Genomic DNA, 27360 nt, shown 5'->3' with positions numbered 1-27360 from the left:
GCAATTAGTACATGTCAGAATATAGATATACAACTTTTGTTTTAACGAAAGAAATGATCCCTTGTAGACTAGGCTACTTTACACTACAGCACCGTTAAACTGTGATCACGTACATGCCACGGGGTGGCGCTGTTTCACACGCCTTTTATCCTTGGTCCACAAGGAAATAGACCTCGTGAAAAACAAACATTTGCATTTTATGGTTCCGCACACAGAGAAATAAACCCAATGCAGTGCTTTTTTTTTTTTTTTTTACACTCAATAATACGGAATCGATTGGTGAGCAGCCAGCCCTACTCCTGTGACAGAACAGGACGTGTTGATCGAGGCGTTTTTGAAAAAGAACATAGCTAGCTGTCATTGCGGAAATTACTGCCATGTTTTGAACTGAAGGCATGACCACCGTTGCCTGTTAGCGAGTAAACGTGGGACGACGATGATGATGATGATGGACAAAATCGACGACGAGCCTCCGTCGCCTTTTCGGATCACGCCGACCGTCCGGGCGCTCAGCTCCGCACTCCGAGGCAAGCGAGAGAATGTGTCCGACGCCGACGGTCGAGACGCCGGGGACAGGGTCTCCGGCGAGCCGGAGAAGCTGTGGTTCAAGGAGAGCAGTGCGAAGAACCTCCGGAACAGGGACTTCTTGTCACCGACCACAATGTTGAACACGCTCTATGCGGATGGCCAGGTTGGTTGGTGGTTTTGACTTTAAAGCAAATGGAATCTGATATGTGTTGTTGTGTTTCATGTGTATAGTTATTTTGTGCTCGAATCGCTCTCATGAACGCAGAGATTAGTAGGCTACCGCTTGAGCAAGGAAAACAAATACAAAAATAAACAGCATTGCCATTGACAGCATCTCTTCTGCGTTTGACAGGTTGAAATGTGGGACTACTAGAATAACTAGTTTATTTTATAACATCGTAATTCACGAATGAACAACAAACAGCCTATACTTAGGTGAATGAAATTATTAAATAGAGTACATTCCGCGAGTAGCATAATAAATAATCCCTGCATGACTTTGTGGTCGGACCTGGTCCTTGAAATGAAATGACCCCATCATGAATGATCAAACATTTAAAGCCTGCGGCAGCAATTAGGAAGCCCTGGCTGCCAGATGCAATGTGGGTCACACACACACACACACACACACACACACACACACACACACACATTACATTACACAGCTGCCTGCAAGCCTGGAGAGGAGAGCTGTGTTATGTCGCTACTCTGGTGCATTTCAATTTAATACGACAGATATACTTTTTTTTGTAGATGTGATTTTCAAGAGACTGTCATGAAAACCTTAAGCAAATGTTCAATAATTACCGGTAGGCAAATATCTGTATACATAACTTATAAGCTATTATATTTCATTTTCAGCCCTCATCTAGGCTTATTTCTACAATTTGTGCACTGTCCTTTTATTCATGTGTACAGTGTACTTTTATAGGCTATATTGTTATATGACAGATAGGCCATTTGCCCAAAGTATTTTTTTAGAGGGAGAGTAGGGAGAGTGAAGACGAGGCTTTCTTGGGAAGGCCGTGCAACAAAGTGTAGCCTAAAGTTTTAGGTCTGGCAGTAATTAAACATCACGATAATGCATACGAATAACACGGATCACAGGTTTCACTCTCCACTGTTATCTCCCAACAAAGATCTTCCTGCCATTAAATATTTTCAAAAGGGGGTCTGTGGCCTTATGCCAGTGGTTCCCAAAGTGGGGTCCAGGGACCCCTAGGGGCCATTGAGAGAGTTCCAGGGGGTCCCCAGCTAGATGATAATTAGGAACCAAATAGACCCTTATGGGTCTGTAAGTCAGAGAATGTACAAATGGAACCAAATGGATTTGGTTCCGTTTTTGTACACTCCGAGTTACATCAACATTCATTTTACACTAGCCTTTGTATTGGGGGTCCCAGAGATAGAAATCAAAAGAAGTCAAAAGTCAAAGTCGTACTATTTGTCACACAGGTTACCGCAGTGAAATCTGTAGCCCCAAATTTGACCCATCTCTTGGAGCGGTGCGCCGCAGCCAAGGAGCGATGAGCTGCAGCCGTGCCGCGCTCGGGAATCATTTCATTAGTTGATTTGACCCCCCCAATCCAACCCTTTGATGCTGAGTGCCAAGCAGGGAGGCATTGGGTCCCATTTTTACAGTCTTTGGTATGACCCAGCCGGGGATCGAACCCCGACCTTCCAGTTTCAGGGCGGACACTCTAACCACAAGGCCACTGTCTGGTCAAACCGGTGGCCCTAGAGCCGTATACATCTTCTCTTATGGGGGTTCTCGGCATGTATTTTTTAAATGGGGGTCCGCAGGCTAATGAGTATCATTTTGGGGGTCCTTGACATGAAAAAGTTTGGGAACCATTGCCTTATGCGTAACATTTTTGCAGTCGCCACTAATGTTTGAGATACTGTCTTTTTTCTTCTTTTTTTTTATTTGTTTTTGGCTTATTGCCTTTATTGATAGTTATTAGTGAAGATAGACAGGAAAGAGGGAGAGAGAGAGAAGGGGAGAGACATGCAGCAAAGGTCGTCATGAACGGGACTCGAACACACAATACGCTGTCAGGCTAGAGCCTATATGTGGCATGCGCCTGGACCGCTAGGCCAGCGGGTGCCCCGAGTTACACTGTCTTAATCAGCCCATGTCTCTCCATTGTTTTGTCCACCCCAGGTCCCTCCGGCAGTGATGTCCAAGGTCCTCTCTCTCCGAGGCAGCGGGGTCCTCCCCTTGGCCGGGGGGGAGGTGAAGGGAGAGGGCCTGATGGTGAGGGTGGACAGGGCTGCATGCTTCAGGGCCATCCTGGCAGGCGGAGCGACAGAATACCTCAAGCCCGCCACCTCGTGCCAGAGGCAGGGCGGCGTGGTGCTCAACTGCCCCGCGCTGCATCCCAAACCGCACGCGCCCAGCCCCGAGACGCTGACCCTGGGCCAGCTTAGAACTGTTCTGCTTGCTGACCACATGGGGGCACTGCTAAGAAGACAGGGGTGAGTGTCAAAAAGAGACAACAGTCTATTCCAGTGTTTCCCAAACGTTTTCATGTCAAGGACCCCCAAATTGACGCTAATAAGCCCCACGGACCCCCATTTGAAAAGATATGCCAGGGACGCCCATAAGAGAAGATTATTACGGCTCTAGCAGTGATTCTCAACCCGTTTAATTTCAAGGGACCCCCAGTTTGACATGCATTAGGCTACGGAGTACGGACCCCCATTTAATAGCATTTCTATCTCTGAGACCCCCAATTTATATTGTAAAATCAATGTTAATTTAACTCAGAGTATACAAATGGAACCAAATGGACCCGTTCCATTTGTACTCTCTGAGTTACAGACCTATAAGGGTCCATTTGGTTCCAAACTATCATTTAGCTGGGGACCCCCTGGAACTCCCTCAAGGACCCCTGGGGGTCCCCGGACCCCACTTTGGGAACCACTGGTCTATAACCAATGTAGGGAATATACCGGTATATATACCGGTATATATTTAAAAAAAAAACTTGTCATCATACATCATCACATTCCGGCCAATCACAATTGGCGTCCTCACTTGTCTGTCCTCACTTTTTATCCTCAATGCGTACTTTGCTCAGCCAATCAAATCATCGCTATGGGGTGCTCACTGCTCAGACCAATCAAAGCTCATGAATACGTAAATACACATAAACAGACACCCATAACATAGTGGCAGCACAATACAACACATTTACCAATAAATAGTATGAATTTATGCACACACACACACACACACACACACACACACACACACACACTGTGTAATACAATCAAACTAAACCAGTGCTTGTCTGACTGTTGCAGCTTCACAGTGTCCTACTGCCCCGTGCTCCCCGAGCACAGCGACATCGTCGACTTCCTCCGAACGCTCGGCGTCGATTGGCCGACCGTCCCCGCCAACTGGACCAATGAGGACCGGGAGGAAAAGATGCGGGACGCGCTGGAGAAGTCGTCGTACCGAGAGAGGGAAATGGAGAGAGGCAGGAGAACGAGTGGCGGAGGAGGAGGAGGAGGAAGGACGAGAGAGGAGGAGGAGGAGGAGGAAGAAGGAGAGGACGAGGCCGCGCTCAGAGTCAACCTGAAACAAGTGTTCCAGGAGGAAGGGTTGCTAGGGTACGACCTCAGCCTTGGTACCTGTACGGGTGAGTTGAAGGGTTGCTAGGGTACTACCCCAGCCTTGGTACCTGTACGGGTGAGTTGAAGGGTTGCTAGGGTACGACCCCAGCCTTGGTACCTGTACGGGTGAGTTGAAGGGTTGCTAGGGTACGACCCCAGCCTTGGTACCTGTACGGGTGAGTTGAAGGGTTGCTAGGGTACGACCCCAGCCTTGGTACCTGTACGGGTGAGTTGAAGGGTTGCTAGGGTACGACCCCAGCCTTGGTACCTGTACGGGTGAGTTGAAGGCAGGGTAGGGTTTGGGGTCAGTGTTGATTTCGTTGACTAAAACTAAGATGGAAAAATGTTTGTCGACTTACCTTTTTCCACTGACTAAATATACTGACAATTTCGTCAACAAATTAAAAACTAGACTAAAAAAAAAGTTAGGAAGGAACTAGAGATCCAGTATAAGTCATTTTACACTTGGTTGCATGCTGAAAATAGCTGATCTACAAGCACACAACGCGTCGCAGCGCCAGCGCGACGCGTTGTGAGCTTGTAGATCGGCTATTTTCAGAGAGATAGCTGGATGTGATCTAGGTTTTGGGGACACACACCGTGTAGGAAGGTTTAGACAGGGTATAGGTTTGGAGGAAGAAGGTCCTCTAGTTTGTATTGTGAGCAGAACCAGGACAGGGTATAGGTTTGGAGGAAGAAGGTCCTCTAGTTCAGGGGTTCTCAACCCGTGGGTCGCGACCCCTCGGGGGGTCGCCAAATTATTTTAGGGGGTCCCCAAATTATTTAAAAAATAAAAATAAAAAAAGTCTTTTTTTTAAATTTTATTTTCACGACTTTTCAAAAATAGCAGACCTACAAGCTCGTAGCGCGCCACTCGGTGGCGCGCTATGAGCTTGTAGATCTGCTATTTTTCAATAGCTAAATTATAACAATGCTTAAAACACCAAAAGGGGTTCCCGCCCAAAATGGTTTATGGTTATTGTAGCAGTCAATTTATATTGGGGGGCGGGGCGGGGGTCCCGAGACATTGCCAAAGCATTTCCGGGGGTCCCCGGCCAAAAACGTTGAGAACCCCTGCTCTAGTTTGTATTGTGAGCAGAACCAGGACAGGGTATAGGTTTGGAGGAAGAAGGTCCTCTAGTTTGTATTGTGAGCAGAACCAAGTTACCAGTAAGTCAGTTTTAGAGAAACGACTACAGTTGATGCCACGGACTGCGGTGACAGTGTGTAGTTGAGCTATAAGTCACACACGTGGATGTGCCACGTGTCATCTGTCTTTCGTTCGTTCGTTCATTCGTTCCTCTACAACAACATCCTTACTTTCAGAGGTGGAAAAAGTACTCAATTGTTTTACCAAATTACCAATGCTGCAATTTAGAAGTACTTTGTTACAAGTAAAAGTACGGAATTGAAAGTACCAAAGTATCGGCATCAAAATGTACTTAAAGTACTAGATGTAAAAGTACTCATATTGCAGAGTGTCCCATTTCACAAGTTCAAAATGTGTACAAAATCTATTGAAAATAGCCGAATTCCAGATACATGGTAGCTTGCCAGCCTTGCCTATTGGATATAAGTTGCTTCAGTCACAGAAAATGTCAAACCCAGTTGGCTGTATGTATTTCATGGAAATCACTTGCACTGACTCTTGCACTCTTTTCAGTAGTATACTGAAATGTTTTGTGATCTCTTCAACACCGAATCAGATGCCGATGCAATGGGTTTTTTGTAGCTACAATTTCGGATGTTCAATATATTAAAGGTTACCCTAGAATAATGTGTTAACCTGTTTTGCTTACATATCCTGTTCTTGTTTTCCTCAGCTATCCTGTCTCCGGCTCTCTTAAATCGCTCCTGTGCACTAGGTTGCTGAGGCTGGGGGCAGGATGGTGTGTCAAAGTGGGGAGGCAGGTATTTATGGTTATAGGCATACATGGTGCATATTTGTATGGTAAGCCTTGTTATGAAGTTAAAAGTTAAAGATGACGAGGTGGCTAATTGATTTTATTAAGTGTTTGTTATTGGTTGCTAATTTGTGATTTTGTTTTCTGTAGATAATGTGGTGGAACCACATTCTTATGGAGGGGGGTGTGACGGCCCTGCCCCCTCTGCCTCTGCACAGTAGGCTATCTGGCAGCCTGGGTGATTAGGGCAGAGTGGAGCAGGCCGTCAGGCCAACTGTGTACACCTGAGTGGGGTGTGGTCTGGGAGAGTATATAAGGGCCTCTCCTGCCATGCTCTCAAGCCAGCTCTTACCTTCCTTTCAAGCAGTTGCACACCTTCTACAACACTCACACACAGCACACTCCATACATCCATACACTGCATACATGACTGATTACTGACATTGTCACATCTCATACCAGTTTATTTGATCATGACTAACTTATTTAATTTAGAATAATAAATATATAATATAAAAGGTTTGCCTTGTGTGTGGACTCCCTTTTTGTCATGTATTGCCCTAGAGTGCATGACAATTTTCAAATGGCCGAAATGTATAGGGTTGAAGTGGATAAATATGTATGTTTTCTAATCAAAATTAAAATCGCCAAAGTCAACTAGTAACTAAAGTTTTCAAATAACTGTAGTGGAGTAAAAGTACAAACTTTGTCTCTTGAGATGTAGTGGACTGGAAGTAAAAGTACTGGAAATTGGAAATACTCAAGTAAAATACCTCAAAATTGTACTTAAGTACAGTACTTAAGTAAGAGTACTTAATTACTTTCCACCACTGGCCTATTGATCTGTTGATGTCTCTTCCAGTGCACGAAGACAGCGTGTCCCACCTGGCACAACTGGACAGAGCTACAACCGACTACACGGTAAGACACCACACACACACACACACACAAACACACACACACACACACACACACACACACACACACACTAGGGCATTAAGCAACTAGTCGACTAGTTTACTACCTTGTTGGTACTAGTTGACTAGTTGGAAAAAAAAGTTTTTCATTTTTTTCTCCGATTTTGTAGGCCTCAAGATCAGGTAGATTATAGTTATAGTCACCAATGTACACAGTTTTTAAAAGGATCTGGAGTGTCAGTTTGGTATTCAATTGATCATTGTTTGCAAACCGTCATGTCAGTTTATTGTAATTGTTTATGTAAAGTGTAAAAAGTGTCCTGTAAGTCCATATGGGCAGGGCTTCTTCGGAAGCATGACACTTAAATAAAGAATCAATCAATCAATCAATCAATCAATCATGTACAAATATTTATTTCCCGAAAAAAGAAAAAAAAATACATAACTACATAATAGGTAGTTAAACAACTAGTAAACTAGGCCAGGGGTTCTCAACGTTTTTGGCCGGGGACCCCCGGAAATGCTTTGGCAATGTCTCGGGACCCCCGCCCCGCCCCCTCCCGACCCCCAATATAAATTGACTGCTACAATAACCTTAAACCATTTTGGGCGGGAACCCCTTTTGGTGTTTTAAGCATTGTTATAATTTAGCTATTTAAAAATAGCAGATCTACAAGCTCATAGCGTGCCACCGAGTGGCGCGCTATGAGCTTGTAGGTCTGCTATTTTTGAAAAATCGTGAAAATAAAATTTAAAAATCTTTTTTTTTTTTTTTTTAATAATTTGGGGACCCCCTAAAATAATTTGGCGACCCCCCGAGGGGTCGCGACCCACGGGTTGAGAACCCCTGAACTAGGCAACTAGTCAACTAGTAAAAATGACTAGAAGTGAATGCCCTAACACACACACACACACACACACACACACACACACACACACACACACACCAGCAGAAGAGGAAGGATGTCTCATTTCACCCTCTACTTCTCCTCTTCAGACGTCCGCGGTGACAACGGTGCACGTGACATCCTGCCAAGATGAGTTCCGTCAGCAGCAGATAGCCATGCTGTGGAGAGCTAGCGGTGCCACACACACACAGGTAAACAGGAAGTCACACACTCGGGTATAGGAAACGAAAGCGGTGTGTGGCCTGGCCTGTCTCGGTCTGAGTAAAGGCACATGTTCGCTTCCTGCACTTAACCCATTTTGGGTGTTTTAAAGCATTATGTTCTACTTTAGCTATTGAAAAATAGCAGATCTACAAGCTCATAGCGCGCCACCGAGTGGCGCGCTACGAGCTTGTAGGTCTGCTATTTTTTTTAAATCGTGAAAATGTGGCGCAAATCTTTGAATATATATATATTCTTTCCGAGCGAACGTTTTTAACTCAAATCTTTGCTTCCGGGGGTGTTCCTGGAACAAGATATTTTCAGAAGGGGGTCGGCGGCCAATTACATATATTTTTGGAGGTCCTTGACATTAAATATTTTGAGAACCACTGACAGAGAAACATGGGTATTTCAGAAAACTGTCAGAAGAATTTTTTTTAATTTCGACGTCAGGCCAGAATGGGTTAACGGCAAGCGTTTGGGCCGGTGCAACCGGTGGGGCCTGAGTAGAGGCACGAGTTAGCTTCTTGCACTTTAAGGGTTAAGAATTATTTAATTTTGAATACATAGTATGAAATAAATAACTAAAAGGGAACTAAAGAGAGCTCAAAATAGTCCCCACTTGGGGCATGGTGGCAATGGAATTCCGGTCGTGGGCTGTTATCGGTGTTTTTCCTCATATTGAGACAATGTACACAAACTGCGTGGTACAAACCTTCAAAGTAGTTTTGTGTTCTTTTTCCACCATGCCATATTAGTGCTTGTTACTGTGCAAAAAAGTATTTAAGGCTTCTCTATTGTAGCTAAATCATTTGAGACTTTTTTTACATTATGAGCTCATTTTCTGACCAACTTAAGGGTTAAGGATTCTAAAAAATCATGTTAATACATGGTGTAACTGTCAACGAAAATAAATTTCACAAAAGAATTAGTGACTATTTACAAATTACTATTAATATTTGTTTGAGCTTTAACATTACGGTTGAAGTGCATATGTGAAAACGGCTTATGGAAACACACATGCACACTGTTCAGGCGGACTCACAAAGGTCCGCGCGCACACACACACACACACACACACACACACACACACACACACACACACACACACACACGCACAGTACACACACACACACACAGTCACACGCACACACACACACACATTTAACTCATCTGTTTTAACCATATATTTCTCTCCAGAGACATCTGATATGTGGACCAGTGAAGACTCCTGGTTCACAACTCACTGCAGCCCAATACATCCAGTAAGTCTTCTCTTCTCTTCTCTTCTCTTCTCTTCTCTTCTCTTCTCTTCTCTTCTCTTCTCTTCTCTTCTCTTCTCTTCTCTTCTCTTCTCTTCTCTTCTCTTCTCTTCTCTTCTCTTCTCTCCTCTCCTCTCCTCTCCTCTCCTCTCCTCTCCTCTCCTCTCCTCTCCTCTCCTCTCCTCTCCTCTCCTCTCCTCTCCTCTCCTCTCCTCTCCTCTCCTCTCCTCTCCTCTCCTCTCCTCTCCTCTCCTCTCCTCTCCTCTCCTCTCCTCTCCTCTCCTCTCCTCTCCTCTCCTCTCCTCTCCTCTCCTCTCCTCTCCTCTCCTCTCCTCTCCTCTCCTCTCCTCTCCTCTCCTCTCCTCTTCTCTTCTCTTCTCTTCTCTTCTCTTCTCTTCTCTTCTCTTCTCTTCTCTTCTCTTCTCTTCTCTTCTCTTCTCTCTTCTCTTCTCCTCTCCTCTCCTCTCCTCTCCTCTCCTCCTCTCCTCTCCTCTCTTCTCCTGGTGATGTTTTAAGTAGAGGTGCACAATTATGAAATTATGACAGATATCCGATCTCCGAGCTTTTGCAGGATCATATCTACCGATACCGATTCTGCCTGATTCCGATATTGTACAGAGGACCACAATGAAAACAAGTCTAGGCCCTATAGGGATATGTATTCAATCAATCAATACATATCATATTTGATTTGGCTTTTGTTCTAGACTAGAGGTACTAGAAACTTTTGATTTATATTGAACTCATTTTTCATTAAATTTTTTTTGTGCTGGTGAAAACCGATTAAATAATCTGTATTATGTTGAGACCATTCCGATACCGATGTGGCATTTTTATGGCCGGTTCCGATTATGCTACCGATTATATCACGCATCACTAGTTTTAATCAATTTCAAATTGATGATACTAGGTTGTTATTTTTTCAGCATTGACTCTGTTTTCCAGGTTGAGAAGAGTTCAAATGAAGGAGGCCTCAGAGATGAAATATGGAGATCAAGTGGAAGGTGTGTGTGTGTGTGTGTGTGTGTGTGTGTGTGTGTGTGTGTGTGTGTGTGTGTGTGTGTGTGTGTGTGTGTGTGTGTGTGTGTGTGTGTGTGTGTGTGTGTGTGTGTGTGTGTGTGTGTGTGTGTGTGTGTGTGTGTGTGTGTCCGCGTGTGTAAACAATCAGAAACAGCACATTTGCTTATGTGAATAAAAACAAGAAAAGGACATCAAATTGCAGAGGCTATACAGAGTACATAAAAAAAAAAGAACACAAAACCATTTGAAGAAAGTCAAATCAGACGGAGATGCAATATATTACGCAGTGAAGTGCGAGGAACATGTTCAAAGAACGTTTAGCACTGTGTGTGTGTGTGTGTGTGTGTGTGTGTGTGTGTGTGTGTGTGTGTGTGTGTGTGTGTGTGTGTGTGTGTGTGTGTGTGTGTGTGTGTGTGTGTGTGTGTGTGTGTGTGTGCGTGTGTGTGTGTGTGTGTGTGTGTGTGTGTGTGTGTGTGATGTGTGTGTGTGTGACGTGACAGCAACTGATGTGAAATGTCATCCGTTTCCTCAGGTCAGACATGGGATGACATCATCAGGGTCATGACCTCTTCCACCGTCAGATTTGAGCTATTGTCAACGGTTCACACCAGCCCTGTGAGTTCCCCTACAGCCCTGTGCGTGCGTGCGTGCGTGCGTGCGTGCGTGCGTGCGTGCGTGCACAATGGTTGAACATATGTGGGTTGCATGTATGTATGATCATGTTATTTCTTGCGTGTAGTGCACGCACGCACACACGCACGCACGCATGCACACACTGTGTATGTGATGTCTAAGTGTGTCATGTTGGTGTCGTGGAGTGACTATCTTACACGTGTAATGTAGTTGACGTTGGAACTCGATGCCCTGAGGGATGTGATCAGATGAGTCCGGAGTGATTGACGGACAGCTTGTCTCCTTCCTCAGGTCACATTGGACGTCCACAAAGAAGGAGGCGTGTCCACCAAAGGCCCGAGGGGCGGGGCGTTCGTCATGTATAACTGTGCCAGACTACACACTCTGTTTGACAGCTATGAGAGAGGAGTGGAGAAAGGTGAGCGTGCGACAAGACAAAACATAATGTAAAGTGTGTGTCAACCCATTTTAAAAATGTCTTCTACATCCTGACAGTTTCCTGAAAAAGCTGTGTTTCTATGTCAGTCGTTCTTCGATTTTTCAAAAATAGCAGATCTACAAGCTCGTAGCGCGCCACCGAGTGGCGCGCTACGAGCTTGTAGGTCTGCTATTTTTCAATAGCTAAAGCATAACATAATGCTAACACCAAAAGGGGTTCCCGCCCAAAATGGGTGTTAAAGTAAAAATAATGTTCCAACAAAAAATGTCAACGGAATTTACAACCAATATTATTTCAAAAATGTCGTTTTATGTTTCCACAGGACTGTACCCCGAGATACCCGAAGAAACTCAGCTAGACTTCTCTTCTCTCAAAGAAGAGGTAAAGTTCTGCTCTGTTCTGTTCTTCTCTTCTATTCCTTAAAATGAATAAACTAATAAAACTGATTTGCATTGATCTTCTATAAATGGATCTGTGCCCGTGGTCAGTTACAGTACAACTGATATCTGGCTTCTGTGTGTTCTGCGGGTTTTTCCTTTAACTTGACAGGGGGAGTGGCTTCTCCTCTTCAATTACCTCATTCCATTCTCGGAGCTCCTGGACCAATCAGGGCAGGCCCTCGACTGTGAGGGGGGAGGAGCCAGGCTCAACATTAAGACCGAACAGGTCAGAAGAATGAAATAACATTTTAATGTACAATAACCCATTTTGGGCGGGAACCCCTTTTCGTGTTTTAAGCGTTACGTTATACTTTAGCTATTGAAAAATAGCAGATCTACAAGCTCATAGCTATGAACTTGTAGGTCTGCTATTTTTGAAAAATCGTGAAAATGTGCCTCAAATCTTTGAATATATATTCTTTCAGAGTTTCAGTTTTTTAACTAAAATCTTTGTTTCTGGGGGGAGGGTCCCTGGAACAACATATTTTCAGATGGGGGGTCGGCGGCTTATTTCATATAGTTTTTGGGGTCATTGACATGAAATATTGAGAACCACTGATATAGAAACATGAGGTTTTTCAGAAAAAAATTAAAATTTAAAATAACACTCTTGACCATGACTGCTTGTACTACACTGTATTATAATAAAGCAATAAGCCATAAGAGGTCTCAGGTTACCGGGTATTTTATAATGGCTGAGAGACGCGACGCAGTGTCTCCGCACACCAGTCTCTGTGACGGGGGAATAGGAGGCGCTTGATGTCTTTACAAGGCCACCCGGAGCCACACATTCACAGTCATATTATGAGCGTGGGTGGTGCTTAGACGCCCGCACGGCCAGGGTTTGTAAGGCAATCAAGTGCTCCCCTTCCCCAGTTCAGCTACAGAGCTGCGGGATCAATGTAACGCACCTGGTAATGATAAAGTGATTGGAGGTGTGGATTATCTAACCGTTTTATAATATTATATATAAAATTAGTTTTTTGTTTTCTAATGCATATTTCTATACTGTATTGTAGGTTTGTAAATTCCTGGTGTCTCTCAGTAAAGACTTCAGCTCCTACTACAACAGGGTCCATGTACTGGGGGTGAGCGGACACACACACACACACGCACACATGCACACATAAACATTACTGCTCTTGTGTTTCTGTAATGTTCTCTACCATATGGTACAGACTGTGTTAATAGCCCATTGACCAGTCTGGTGACTTGTTATCGCTGACACAATGTGATTATAGCCATCATTGGAAAAACACCAGTTCAGCATGCATTCAGCTACCCTGATGTTCTATGTCTCTCTCTCTCTCTCGCTCTCGCTGTAGGAGCCACTGCCTCACCTCTTCAATCAGATGTTTTGTCGTCTCTACCTGTTAAGAGCACTGAGAGAACTCTACCACAGCGCGCTGGAAACACTTAACCTGCCCCCCATCAGGCAACTATAGCCCCCACACTGTCTTCACCGCACTGCTGTTTGGCAAGTCCAGCCCACGTCACCTGCCCCTATCGGACAGCCCCAGTCCGAGCCCCCCACTGTCTGCACACATGCTGCTATTTGGCAACCGTAGCAGGTTCACACACTTAAGCCTGTACCCCGATCCTACAACGGCAGTCTAGGCCCCACTCACTGTCTTCACATGCCCCCTATTTAGCAAGTATAGCCCTCACACACATATAACATGTTTAGTCTTGCTATTATGTGGCTATGACTGTAATGCTCCCAACGTGATTTGTAGTTTGAACGTGCCCTTTGCCCTTTGCAACTGAGAGGAGGGTGCACAAACGGAAGGGACCCAAATGGACCTCTACGTCCAAATCCGGGGTTAACAGTTTGACGGCCGCTAATTGTTTAATCCAGTGTTCCACCGCGCGTAAAACGCTATTTGTTTAATGCGTTTAATTCGCCGTTTTAAAATAGTTAAAAAGAAACTTAACTAGATGTATCCAGGACCTGATGACGAGGTCGTCGCGTTATGATGACGAAACCGGAAATCAAGTCATCATCTGGGCTGCTAGGGCTTCTGGGAAATTGAGTAAGTGGACGGGGGGTTTGTTTGGACTACAATGTCTCATGGAGGCGGATCCTGTAGCGCATTGTAATGGCCGCTGGTGTGGATGATCATAACATGCCGACGGACAATTCTTCGCCGGACTTTTGTCGTTGAAAGCTGCAAATACTTCAGCGTATGCTCTAAAGGTAATAAAACTATCTCGGCAGCGTAGAATATTTGATAAAATAGCGGGTAGCGCGTTTTATGGAGTCAAACTGTTAATTTAACATTGAGGATTTTTACTGGATATGCTTAAAAATAATTAGCCTTTTTAATCTCATACTTTGTCTATCCATGCTTGTACTGCTGCGCAGATATCCTATATAACCCCCAAGTCTGCATCCCATAACCCCAAACCTTTACTAAAATATACATTTCCAAACTAAATGATAACCGTGCCAAAACCCCATCGCTATCTGAGCCTTATAACTAACTGATTCCCCCGGTACTTCTGCAAATCATAATGACACCATTACAGTGTTTATAAGTATTTTCAAACGGTCTTATTATTGTCTTAATCATTTCCCTTAGATGATAATCATTTCCCTAGTCTCTCACAACGTATTACTGTCACTGCCTGAGGATCAAATAGTCGTTTTTAACGAGCCCATTTCCTGTGTATTAAAATTGACAACGTCACATACTATATTTATTGTATTGGATGAAAGGAGTATTGTACAGACTATGAAATCCTTATCTCAGTCTCAATGTGTCTGTTTTGCCAGTTTGCCACTGTACATTTTTTTGCTAAAAGAGAAATGGGTGTTCGCTCTCTGTCAACAGGTGCAAGTAATCAAATGGCAGGTGTTCACAATGATAGACGGCGTGAGTCTCATGGGAATATTGGTGACATGTGTTTTGTGTTTTTAAAAGGAAGTAAAAAGCATGCAGGCTTCAGAATTATTGTTGTTCTTTTTTTTTTTAAGGCATGGTCACACATGCATGCCTGAAACGGATGTTAACTTCTGCATTCATTCAGCGCGTAGCCAGGCCCCAGACAGAGCGTCTGGGGGGAAACTGTGAAGCTGCTCCTGCCCTACTGGCCAAAGCTGGAACTGCAGGTGGACGGAATGCATGCACGAGCAAAAGCGCGCGCAGCTGGGGTTTAAAGGACCACTTCACCACTTTTCAACCTATCTTCATATAATAGGTCCTCACTAATAATCATAAAAAAATGGCGCAATTTTTGTCTGTGTCTCATTTGTCTGTGTCTCATAGGAGGGCTGTGGGCAGTTCAGAAACCATCATCGATTGTGTATACAAGCTAATAGAAACTGCAGGCTTTCTAGTCCTGAAAAGTTGCAATGCGAAAATGGAAGCCATCGTTCTCACGATAATGAAAATCTAAACATTTTTGTAAAAAAAATGTTGTTTAAAAATAAATCTGCCTAATGATGATGTCACTGGAGGACGGTTTCTAAACTGCCCACAGACCTAGTAGAAAAAAATCGTGCCATTTTATCATGATTATTAGTGAGGACATATTATATGAAGATAGGTTGAAAAGTGGTGAAGTGGTCCTTTAACACGGAGCGCTCGTTCATTTATCGATTCAGGTGCGTAGGTATAGCGCTTCCGCTTTTTCAAATCAAGTCAAGAAAGATGCGGAAGTATAAAGCGTCCTTCTGGCTGCCGCTTCCATTGAAATGAATAGCTGGGGGCGGGGCGGGGCGGTCCGCCCTCTAGTTTACATATAACTCTATGCACGGAGCGGGAAACTTTGACCAGGTGTCAGTCATTAGGATAGATAGCGTGTTGGCTGACCCCAATTGGTGAGCTTTTGAGCGTGTAGTTTTCCTTCAGTGAGCCGACCACTGCAACATGAGTCGGTTGGTCCCCCCCCCCCTCCCCCCCCCCCACGAGCGCAGCGTGTCACTCCTGGCACTGTGCCCACCTATCAGCAAGACAACATGTGCGTATAATTGATGCGTTCTGTGCCTCGGCAATTCTCCGTCAGACACGTATGTGTGCCTCAGTCTGGCATGGGGCGGGGAAAAGGCTTTGTCAGGATATGTATAACCAGACCGGGGCGGTGGGTACACCCCGTTTCCACTAGGCCTGTGTGTACGGGAACATGCAAATAAAACATTTTAATGAGACGTTCAGCTATGTGCTCTCGTGTCCTTTATTCATATAAGATACCCAAGGAAGGCAATACGACCCAAAAACCCTGTCTCGTTAAAATGTTGTACTGTACGTGTTGTAAGACCGTGTTGAGACCTTTTTTCTTTTCCACACGTTTTTTTCCTGAACACCCTGTCATCAACAGGGACACGTACAGTTGGAGGCCATCGATATTGTCCTTTTCTTTTTGCTGAGGTTTGCGTGATCTGCGCAAAAGGACAGTTAACCCATTTTGGGCGGGAACCCCTTTTGGTGTTTTAAACATTGTTATAATTTAGCTATTGAAAAATAGCAGATCTACAAGCTCATAGCGCGCCACCGAGTGGCGCGCTATGAGCTTGTAGGTCTGCTATTTTTGAAAAATCGTGAAAATCTTTATTTCAGAAAACTGGAGGATTTAGAAGTATTTTTTTTAAATTTTGAGGTCGGGCCTAAATGGGTCAAATGAAGGGACAATATCGGTGGCACCCAACTGTACCCTCCTCCTTAACACACAGGTGTTCATACATGCATCCGTCAGTGATAACGTGCTTAGGGCAGGTTGTCATATCGCTTGGGAAATGCATGAAACGGCGGCATGAGGCTAACATTAACCCATTTTGGACTGAGGTCGATAAAAAAAAAGGCTTCTAAATCCTAATTATTTTCTGAATAACCTATGTTTCTATGTCAGTGGTGATCAACCTTTTTCATGTCAAGGACCCCCAGAATGATCTCTATTGGGCCCATCTCAAAATATATATTCAATGATTTGCGCCACATTTTAACGATTTTTCGAAAATAGCAGACCTACAAGCTCGTAGCGTGCCACTCGGTGGCGCGCTATGAGCTTGTAGATCTGCTATTTTTCTTTTTCTTTTTGAAATTATGTTTTTATTTTGGTCATCGTGTACAACCATAATGAACAACTACATCATGAGATCAAGTGCATTACAATCATATATATATATATATAAAGGTATATTTCCCATGTTCTCAATGGTGACCAAAGTTACAACATTTTCTTTTTCTTTTGGCTCCAAACTCCAGGGTAGAGGTCTCTCGTGCGACCCTACACCAGCTCAACAAGGATAACCCCCCCTCTCTAGGCTGGCAGGGGGGGCCTTAAAGGCCATAGTTAGGTCTCATGTTTAGATCTGCTATTTTTCAATAGCTAAATTATAACATAATGTTTAAAACACCAAAAGGGGTTCCCGTTCAGAATGGGTTAAATTGCTCTTTTTGACTGCATTGTCATTGAGCGGGTGAATTAACGCTTAAATGTCACTCGTTGTCACACGCTTGAGAGGAATTGTTCAAATCAAATGTTCTCTGTTCAGTTGAACTTGTGCTCTCATTTCAGCTGTCAAAACCGTAGCCAGGAATATTAATATTGTGTTTTGTTGTTATTGCTATGGTGATTTTTTTTGATTTGTCAGTTAATAAAATGTTGATAATGTTACCTTTGGTGCTAAAGGATATTAGATCCACGACCAGGACAGATGCAATATGACTTCTATGACAGCTACCACTACATTGTGTGTGTGTGTGTGTGTGAGTGCGTGCGTGGGGTATACAATAATACACTATGTACGTATTCATTACAGTCCATGACTATGCCGTGACCTACAGACCGGAGATGTGTGTCACTGGCTGCCATGTCGTCGGCACGTACAGCAACATGGATGTCTATGTATGGCATTCTGACCCCATTCCCTCCGTCTCTCCCTCCCATTTACCCTGTCCTCTTTTGCAAGCGCCTCCTTCCATCCATCTCTAATGCTTCATTCTTCACTCTCACCCTCTCTTTTTAATCTCTCCTCTCTCTTATATCTCTGATGATCTCTCATCCTCCTCCTCTCAAAATATATGATTCTACAAAACGTTGTTGGCCACATCTCTGATGCTTCATGTAAGTTACAGCAGTGGTTCCCAAAAGGTTGAGGGAGTATCAGGGGGTCCCCAGCTAAATGATAATTTGGAAACCAAATGGACCCTTATGGGTATGTAACTCTGAGAGTGTATGGGTCCATTTGGTTCCATTTGTACACTCAGAGTTGAGTAACATTGATTTTACAATATAAATTGGGGGTCCCAGAGATAGAAATGTCATTAAATGGGGGGTCCGTTCACTAATGCATGTCAAACTGAGGGTCCTTGAAATTAAACGGGTTGAGAATCACTGCTCTCTTATAGGGGTCCCTGGCATATCTTTTCACATGGGGGTCCATGGGCTAATTATTGTCAATTTGGGGGTCCTTGAAAACGTTTGAACCACTGAGTTGTGGTAGACCTCCTAAAAGAATCCCTACTAGTAGTGCTCTGTCTAGAAACTATTGTCAGTCTTCTAGCTTGTGTATAACTTTTTTTTTTCATTTGACTGTCCCTTCCATGCCCTCAGAATATAAATAGCATTGCCAAACTCTGTCACTACAGACGTAACGCTCTCTTTGTTGTTGTGCACAGCATCTGTCGCTGAATGTGGAGATAAAAACCCTGTCAAACCCTGTCTTCGGTACGCAGCGAATGGTCGGAGGGTCCATCTACCCTTGGCTTGTACCACTGATGATGGCATCGCTGCTGATATTCTATAGATGAGTCACCATCACGCTCCAGTACCACACACTACCCTGAGGGCTCTACACAGCACACGCACGCACACACACACACACACACACACACACACACTACATGGACATACGGCATATGCTGTAAACACTGCCGTGTCACTGTGGATGAAGCCCTAGAATATGATTTTCTGTTTGCATTTCCTGCTTAGTGCTTATAGTCAGGGAATATTATCAGAATGATGTCAAATCTGGGAATAAACTTCACCAATGTGTTTGTAAGGGTCTACTCTACTGTCTACTAACATATAAATGGTAAATGGTAAATGGTGCATTTATATAGCGCCTTTATCCAAGGCGCTTTACATAGATTGTGCATTACATTCACCCATTCACACACACATTCATACACCGATTGCGGCGGAAGCCATGCAAGGTACCAACCAGCACATCGGGAGCAATTTGGGGTTCAGTGTCTTGCCCAAGGACACTTCGACATGTAGACAGGAGGAGCCGGGATTCGAACCGCCGACCCATGGATCATTGGACGACCTGCTCTACCTCTTGAGCCACAGTCGCCCCCACATTGGTTTCTATTCAACCACCCTAGGGGCATTTTGACAGCTGCTGAAAGTTGGGGTATCATCAACAACCAATATAAGGCAAAATGTTCTAAATTCCATTATGCTTTAAGTAGCATGTGACGTGTCAAACTAGGGGGTTTTCATCATTCTGAATCCATTCCAAGCATTAGTTTAGCATGAAAAACACTTATTGGGTTAAAAAAGACCATAGCATAGACCATAGTGTTTTTCGTGCAAAACTACTAGTTTGACACGTCACATGCTACTTAAAGCATAATGAAACTTAGAATATTTTGCCATATATTGGTTGATGGTACCCCAACTTTCAGCAGCTGTCAAAAATTCCCCTAGGGTGGTTGAATAGAAAGTTAGAAACCAATGTGGGATGTTAGTAGACAGCCTTACAAACACATTGGTGAAGAAAATTCTTGTTAGGACATTTATTCCCAGATTTTATTAATATCCCCTGACTATTAAGAGTTTATGTTTCTCTTCCCTCCTCATTCCCCTCTCCCTTGTTTGTTCTTGGTGTTGTCGTCTTCTTTCATGCTGTCTTGGTCATTCCCCTCCTCCACTGTTTGTGTGCACTGCGTATACCTGGAGTTGTTGGTCCATATTCAAGCTCTCTTTTCTCTCTACTAGTTCTTTACTCATCCATCCCTCCAAGGTCTCTTCCCCCCCCCCCCCCCCCCACACACACACACACATACTCAGAAAAATGTTGAAATGTTGAATGCATAAATATACAGAGTTTAATGTGAATGTATTCCTCATCTTCTGAACCTACTGTAGGATGAAGTCGAGGTGCGTTCATTGTAAGTGGGGGTCATCAGCTTGTAGCCTACAAATACTGCTGTAGCATATATTACTCTACTCACTGTGCAGACATGTAGTGTTCTGTGAGAGTAGTATGTAGTCTATTGCTTATTTTAATTCTCTCTCGCTCTCTCTCTCTCCCCATCCATTCTGCGTCCCCTACACATTGTCTGGTACACCTCACTGTACTGTTGACGGACCAAGTCAACAGTCTTACAGTCTATTTGCACTCTAAAGCTGTACCCTATAGCCCTGTTTTTAGGACTCGAACTTCGGCAGGATTTTTCGAACGAACTTCCGAACCATTCGTCTCTAATTAATTTAAAAAATAACCTTCGAGCTCCGAACCTCGGTGGCGGGGGGGGGGGGGGGGGGCATACAGACGTTTCTACTCTGCCACAATGTTATATACATACGGGCAGATGCAAAAGATAAAGATGCTCACAGACAGTGTATTTGTGTAGGCTAGTCGTTAAGCAGCAGGAAGACATTTGTTAGCAGCTCAACCTAACATGTAAACACAACATGAACATATAGTACTATTATTATGCATATCGCATTCTCGTCGAGATATATTTTCGAGTTAAAAAAAGGAAAGTAATATATTCGGGTTTTTATATATATATATATATATATATATAAAAACGAATATGCATTTGCATTTCCATATATATATATACATATCCATTTATGCATTTAAAAAAACGAATGGTTCAAGCCCATTAATTAAGATTCAAGTGCCAACCCTAACGAGCGAACGTTCGAACCCCGAATGTTCGGGGACAGCCTTATTGCACTCTCTATAATTCTACACTGTGAAACCCCCAGTGTTTAATTCTGAGAGAATGGTCCAGATTTGGTTAAATGTGTATACACTTTTTAGAGTTACAAATGGATACATTAACACTGATGATTTTTTACTGTGCAGCTTTTTGCCATGTAAATACATATACCGGTATTCGCCATGCCCGACTGTATAGCTTGTGTTAAATGTTAATTATACCACAGGTCGTTTCGAGGAAGCAATCTGATTGGTTGAAACAGCCTTCTAGCCGTGGGTTAAACCAGCACCATTCACCACCTAATCAAAACAAAGAATTCAGCTGCTCTGTTCTCCCAGAGCGCTAGCAAACTCGGTGGCTAGGCTAGCTAGTTTCTTGGGACATTTGTGGTCGTAGTGACTACATCTGTCATTAAAAAATATATTTTTTTCAGCGATTTTCTTAGTTTTAAGGGTAACTGTGGTATAATTGCAATATTACACTCGAGGGTGTGGGTTAACGTGATTATTGCCACTTCAGTGATGCGGTAAGGATCCTTACCGCATCCCTGTCGTGGCAATAATCACGTTAACCCACACCCTCTCGTGTAATATTGCTTAATTGAGATACGTATTCCCTCTATTCATCATCCCTCTATCTAACAAGCAAGGTTTTGTCCAAACTGTGGGCTAGAGCAAGTGTGCTTTCTCTGCTCGTCTCCTTTATTATGGATGCTCGGCTACAGGCAGCGCTTAGCATAATGTGTAGAGTAAAGGCCTTGTGCACACCTACAAGGACGGGTGCGTAGGAATGCGAATCATGAGAATAAAAGCGTCCTGCACACTGTCTCCACTTATAGAGCAGTAGTTTTATTCATCAGGTATCTCTGACCTGATGAAGGTCGCCGCCGTTTAGAACCGAAACGTTGTCATCTGAATAAAACTGCTGCTCTAGTGCAGGGGTTCTCAACGTTTTTTGGCCGGGGACCCCCGGAAATGCTTTGGCAACGTCTCGGGACCCCCGCCCCGCCCCCTCCCGACCCCCAATATAAATTGACTGCTACAATAACCTTAAACCATTTTGGGCGGGAACCCCTTTTGGTGTTTTAAGCATTATGTTATAATTTAGCTAATGAAAAATAGCAGATCTACAAGCTCATAGCGCGCCACCGAGTGGCGCGCTACGAGCTTGTAGGTCTGCTTTTTTTTTAATCTTTTTTTTTTTTTTTTTTTTGGAAATAATTTGGGGACCCCCTAAAATAATTTGGCGACCCCCCGAGGGGTCGCGACCCACGGGTTGAGAACCCCTGCTCTAGTGAAGACAGTGTGCGGGAGGGACCCTTTTCTTCTCAGTGCTTACCATAATAAAAGACACCAAAAGTAGCAGATGTAGCAGAATAACTTAAATTTAAATGTGCATCTGTAATGGTCTTGCATTTTCTATCTCTCTTTTATTTATTCCCACTCTGTGTGGTGTGTTTTCTTAGAGTAAGATGTTGCGTGGGCAGGTTTCCTGTCCCTCTCGGTGTGTGTGTGTGTGTGTGAGAGTTGAGCCAACTCCAAACCCACACAGACAGTCTCACTGTATGCTATACTGTCAGCAGAGCCCGTCAAAAAACACAAACACCTTCACACATACTGCATACGGCCCTGGACTCCCTAATTGTCTCCGTACATGTCAGGAGGGGTCAAACATGATCTATGTGTGACTGTGAATACAGCTTGTGATGTCATGTCCCCCTCCCTCCTCCCCCGTCCTTGTCCCTGGCCTTTTGACCTACAGTAAAGTGCTTTGGAAGAACATCTGACATCAGTCATGGTCTCCATGGGATACGTAGGTATAGTTATAAAATAACATATACAGTTTGCATGTTTGCCTACTAGTGTCTGTGCACTATAAGTGAATATGGACTCTTGCTGCTGTAGTCATAATTCTCGGTCTGCTCATCACTTCTCTCTCTCTCTCTCTTTCACACTCGCACGCACGCGTGCGCGCACACACACACACACACACACACACACACACACACCCTGTGATCTGGCTCTTGCAGTCCGAGGCAGGTGGGTTTGTGCCTCAAAGGGAGCGTGTTATACGGTGAGCTGTGTGTGCGTGCGTGTGCACTGGGCACAGATGTCTGTGTGTAGGGTTATAGGAAGGTCACAGTTAGATTTTCTCATTTAGAGTCATCTGGGATCCAAGGGACTGTTGTGTTGTACTTTGAGACTGAACACAGCTGTTTGAAAGCTCTAAATTCATTGTTCTTGTGTTCTGGCTGTGTTTGCGCTACTTAAAGTTTGACGTGTGTGTGTGTGTGTGTGTGTGTGTGTGTGTGTGTGTGTGTGTGTGTGTGTGTGTGTGTGTGTGTGTGCGTGTGCGTGTGCGTGCGTGCGTGCGGTAAAATAAGTAGATATGGTGTAAGTATGAGTACTAAATGATTTATTTATTCATTTGTAACCGAGTACAAATTGAAGTACCAGTTGGTGTGAACCTTTGTGCATACCTTAGACTGTAACTGTGTATTTAAAATACAGTAGGACTGCAACTATCTATCATCTTCTAGAGCACGCAAGCTGACTCATACAGTATGTATGTGTCAGTGTCTCGCTCTCTCTGAGATGTGTGATAATATCTCTGTGCAAAGTGAGGAATGTCTGAGCTGTGAGCCGAGTGTGTGTGACGTGCGCAGATTGTTAAGGCCTCACTCACACCATAGACACAAGTGGGCAGTATTATGCGTGTCTTAAGTACCAGGTCTTATTACCTAACTTAAGACCTGGAGGCGTGATCAATGCCATTTGGCTATTCTGAGTGGCCAAACAGCATTGACCACGCCTCCAGGTCTTAAGTTAAGTAATAAGACCTGGTACTTAAGACACGCATAATACTGCCCAAGTGTGTCTTGCGTGTGTCTTAGGTGTGAGTGAGGCCTGTAGTGGGATCATTTGCACTGTGCAGTGTGGCAGTGTTGTTTTCGTCGACTAAAACTAAGATTCGTCGACTACCTTTTTTCACGGACAAAAAACACATAAAAACGAAATACAAACTAAGCCATGATGACTAAAACTATGACTAAATATACTGTTGATTTTGTCAACAAATAAAAACTAAACTAAAATGTTAGGAAGGGACTAGTGGACAAGAGATCCACTATAAGTCATTTTACACTTTCTTGCATGCTGAAAATAGCAGATCTACAAGTTCACAACGCGCCCACCAAAATACATAGTTAGTCGACTAAATCAACTGTAGATTTAGTCGACTAAAATCTCATGATATTTAGTCGACTAAAACTAGACTAACACTAAAACATTCCAGGTGACTAAAATGTGACTAAAACTAAATGAAAACTATTCAAGAGACTAAAACTAAAATAGAAAGTTGCTGCCAAAAACAACACTGCACTGGTTTGGTGCAATGTTCTCCCAACCTTCAGTAGAAAGACTTCTTCTTCTCTCTCACTCTCTTTCTCTCCGTCTGAGACGTCCCACACAACCTCACACAACTCATGAGATGAAACCAAACACCGTGCAGTCAAGCTGTCAACACGTCCATCACAACTCAGTTGTGATGTCTATACCACTGTTGTTTTTTAGATTTTAGTTCTCTTCAATGGTTTTCATTTAGTTTTAGTCACATTTTGGTCACCTGGAATGTCTTAGTGTTGGTCTAGTTTTAGTCGACTAAATATCATAGGATTTTAGTGTAAAATGACTTACACTGGATCTCTTGTCCCTTCCTAACATTTTAGTCTAGTCTTTATTTGTTGACGAAATTGTCAGTATATTTAGTCTTAGTTTCAGTCGTCGTAGCTTAGTTTTCATGTAGTTTCCATTTTGTTTTCGTCAGTGGAAAAATGTAGTCGACACTGTCTACACTCATATATGGGCATGAACTGGCGGCCCGGGGGCCACATGCCGGCCCCCCACCTTCCCTTAATGCGGCCCTCAGGTTAATATCCTTATATTGATATAGTAATTATTTCAGCTGTTACAATTCCAAACATGACACGCGTTAATTACTTCAGTCCATATTAGTAGCTGAATGACTAGTATTAGAATTGTATTGTCTTTTGTTTTATGTCCAATGTATTTATATTTAGTTCGTAAAGTTAACATAACTATAATTAAAGGCATTTGAAATTAAATAAAAATGATACTTTTTCAGGATTCCAATTATATAGCAGATTTCAATTCAATAATAGCAAAAATATCTGATCTACAAGCTCAAAACGCATCGCAGTGCGACGCGTCTTGAGCTTGTACATCCGGCCTTTTTTTTGCTACGACATTAATATACAATGTGGCCCTCTGGAGTGAGTGTGGAAATATAGTGGCCCTCTGGAGTGAGCGTGGAAATATAGTGGCCCTCTGGAGTGAGTGTGGAAATATAGTGGCCCTCTGGAGTGAGTGTGGAAATATAGTGGCCCTCTCCATCTTCAAAGTTGCCCACCCCTGGTCTCTACACCATCACCACCACAGGGTGGCGATGTTCTGACAGGTTTCCAGCTACCAGACACATGCTGTCAGTCTCACTCAAGCCTGTTGAACACACTGTATGAACAATCCCACTATGTTGATATACTGTGGCCCATTACTTGTTAAGTTAAGACCTCATTGTCTCCACCAGGTAAGGCCGAAGGCATGGGGAGAGAGTATGTTTTGCACTCTGTCCGTCCGTCCGTGTGTCCGTCCGTCCGTGTGTCCGTCCGTCCGTGTGTCCGTCTGTGAACAGCTAATCTCCGGCATCGTTAACCCGGTCGATGCCAAATTTTGCACACACACTCCCTGGATGCCAACGATGAACCTCTGCCCCACAATTTCCAGAGCGGCCTGTTATAGCGCCACCAGGAGGCCGCTTTGTGCAAAACAAGTTTTTGGACAGTACACCTACAGATTTTGTCCAAACATCACGCAAATTGGTACACAGTCTCTCTAGAGCCATTCAACGAAACAGGTCTTTCAGATTTCTCAGACTCCATCCTGATTGGCTAAGATTGGCTTCCAAAGTTCGCAGGAGTGCTCAGTTTCAAACAAAATACTGCAAATCATGAACACATCATGTGATTTCCGTGAAATTGCGCACGCACATTCCTACTAGGCCGAGGAAGAAATGCCATGTGAACATTTTCAACTCAGCCTCATGGTGGCGCTATAACTGGCTGAAAAGTGTTTTTACCTCCAACTGCATGGATTTGTGGATAACTTTGTATGCCAACTCCCTAGAGGCCAAGGAAAAACCTTTGCCTGGAATCTTTCACATCTGCTCTTTATAGCGCCACCAGGAGGCCGACATATGTAAAACACATTTTCTAATATTACTCCTTCAGATGTTATCCAAATTTCACACAAATCGGTACACATGCTCTCCATAGTCATGTGATCAAGACAGGTTTGTTTGATTTCTCATAATCCACCTTCATTGCCTACGATTGGCTTCTAAACTTTTCAGGAGTAGCCCGCTTTGTACCCGTTTTGTACAAATCGCCACAACTACTCAACGCAGTAGTTGTCCGATTGCGGTGAAACTGTGCATGCATATTCCCACTAGGCTGAGGAAGAAATGCCAGTTTTCAAATCAGCCTCATGGTGGCGCTACAACAGGCAAAGCCGTGTCACACACACACACACACACACACACACACACACTCACACTCTCCTGGTGGAGACCTGTGCCCAGAAGGGCACTTTTTCTAGTTAATTTCTGTGCATGTCAGTATAGTTAAAACCTGCATCAAATCTCTCCAGTCAGTGCTTCTCTGGCTACAGCGATTCCCTCTCTTCTTTTAGATGTACTGTATTTATTATCCACATCTAGAGGCATATGGAGGCATAGTTGTCCATAACTAGTATTATGAAAAGTATATTTTTTTGTATTAGTATTATTTTTTCATCACTGTCATGGGGCACCACCTCTTCTTTTATCTCACCACACCACCAATCAAAACTCATCTGCTCACTTGTCAATCACTCCCCTCCTCAAGGGCACCACTCGGCCTGACAGGTGAGGCAGCAGAGGTGAGAGAGAGAGAGAGAGAGAGAGAGAGATGGTATAGTATAGTGCTGGAAGTGGACATGAAAGAGGTGGTGAGATGAAGGGATGCATGGGACATTATTAGAGAAGAGTGAGAGAGAGGGAGGGAGGGAGGAGTGCAGAGTAATCGCTGAGAACAAATTCACCGTCATGAACGGGGATGCATGAATGGGGTCAGGGAATCCCCGGAGAATAGACAGAGAGAGAGAGAGAGAGAGAGAGAGAGAGAGAGGGAGAGAGGATAACTAAAGGAGAGAGTGTGAAGGGGGAGGAAGGTGAAGTGATGTGTAAGAGAGAGACAGACAGACAGACAGAGTGAGTGAGTGAGGGCTGAAGGTAGAGGCAGATTGACAGAAACGGTAAGCGAGGACTAGGTCTGAAAGAGAAGCAGACACAGAATTAAAAAGATTGAGAGAGGGAGAAAAACCGAAGAGTGTAGGACAGAAATGGAGAGAGGCCCGCATCGAAGAACATGTGCATGTAGGGGTGACGAGAGAGAGAAAGAGAGAGAGAGAGAGAGAGAGATGACTAGACAAGAGGAAACCAAACATGTGCATGAGGTAAATGAGCATCAT

The 27360-nt window shown here is 43.8% G+C and overlaps 1 protein-coding gene across 1 annotated transcript; it reads left to right on the top strand.

Moving 5' to 3' along the window:
• The first annotated feature begins 88 nt into the window (after positions 1-88).
• On the top strand, positions 89-16029 carry dalrd3 (DALR anticodon binding domain containing 3). Its single transcript, XM_079526082.1, has 13 exons — positions 89-691; positions 2693-3006; positions 3838-4175; positions 6916-6974; positions 7968-8069; positions 9280-9344; positions 10287-10345; positions 10894-10976; positions 11286-11412; positions 11756-11814; positions 11983-12099; positions 12893-12961; positions 13199-16029. The coding sequence occupies exons 1-13, from the start codon at positions 437-439 to the stop codon at positions 13316-13318; spliced, it is 1767 nt and encodes a 588-aa protein (XP_079382208.1). The 5' UTR covers positions 89-436; the 3' UTR covers positions 13319-16029.
• Positions 16030-27360: the final 11331 nt, after the last annotated feature.

The sequence above is a fragment of the Electrona antarctica genome, assembly GCF_951216825.1.
Source record: "Electrona antarctica genome assembly, chromosome: 2".
Taxonomy (NCBI): domain Eukaryota; kingdom Metazoa; phylum Chordata; class Actinopteri; order Myctophiformes; family Myctophidae; genus Electrona; species Electrona antarctica.
This window is presented reverse-complemented; position numbering and strand designations above follow the sequence as displayed.

Coding starts and splice junctions, on each gene's coding strand:
- dalrd3 (XM_079526082.1), top strand. CDS start 437: ATGATGATGATGATGGACAAAATCGACGACGAGCCTCCGTCGCCTTTT. Junction 6,975..7,967: donor GAGCTACAACCGACTACACG/GTAAGACACCAC, acceptor TCTCCTCTTCAG/ACGTCCGCGGTGACAACGGT. Junction 12,100..12,892: donor TCAACATTAAGACCGAACAG/GTCAGAAGAATG, acceptor ACTGTATTGTAG/GTTTGTAAATTCCTGGTGTC.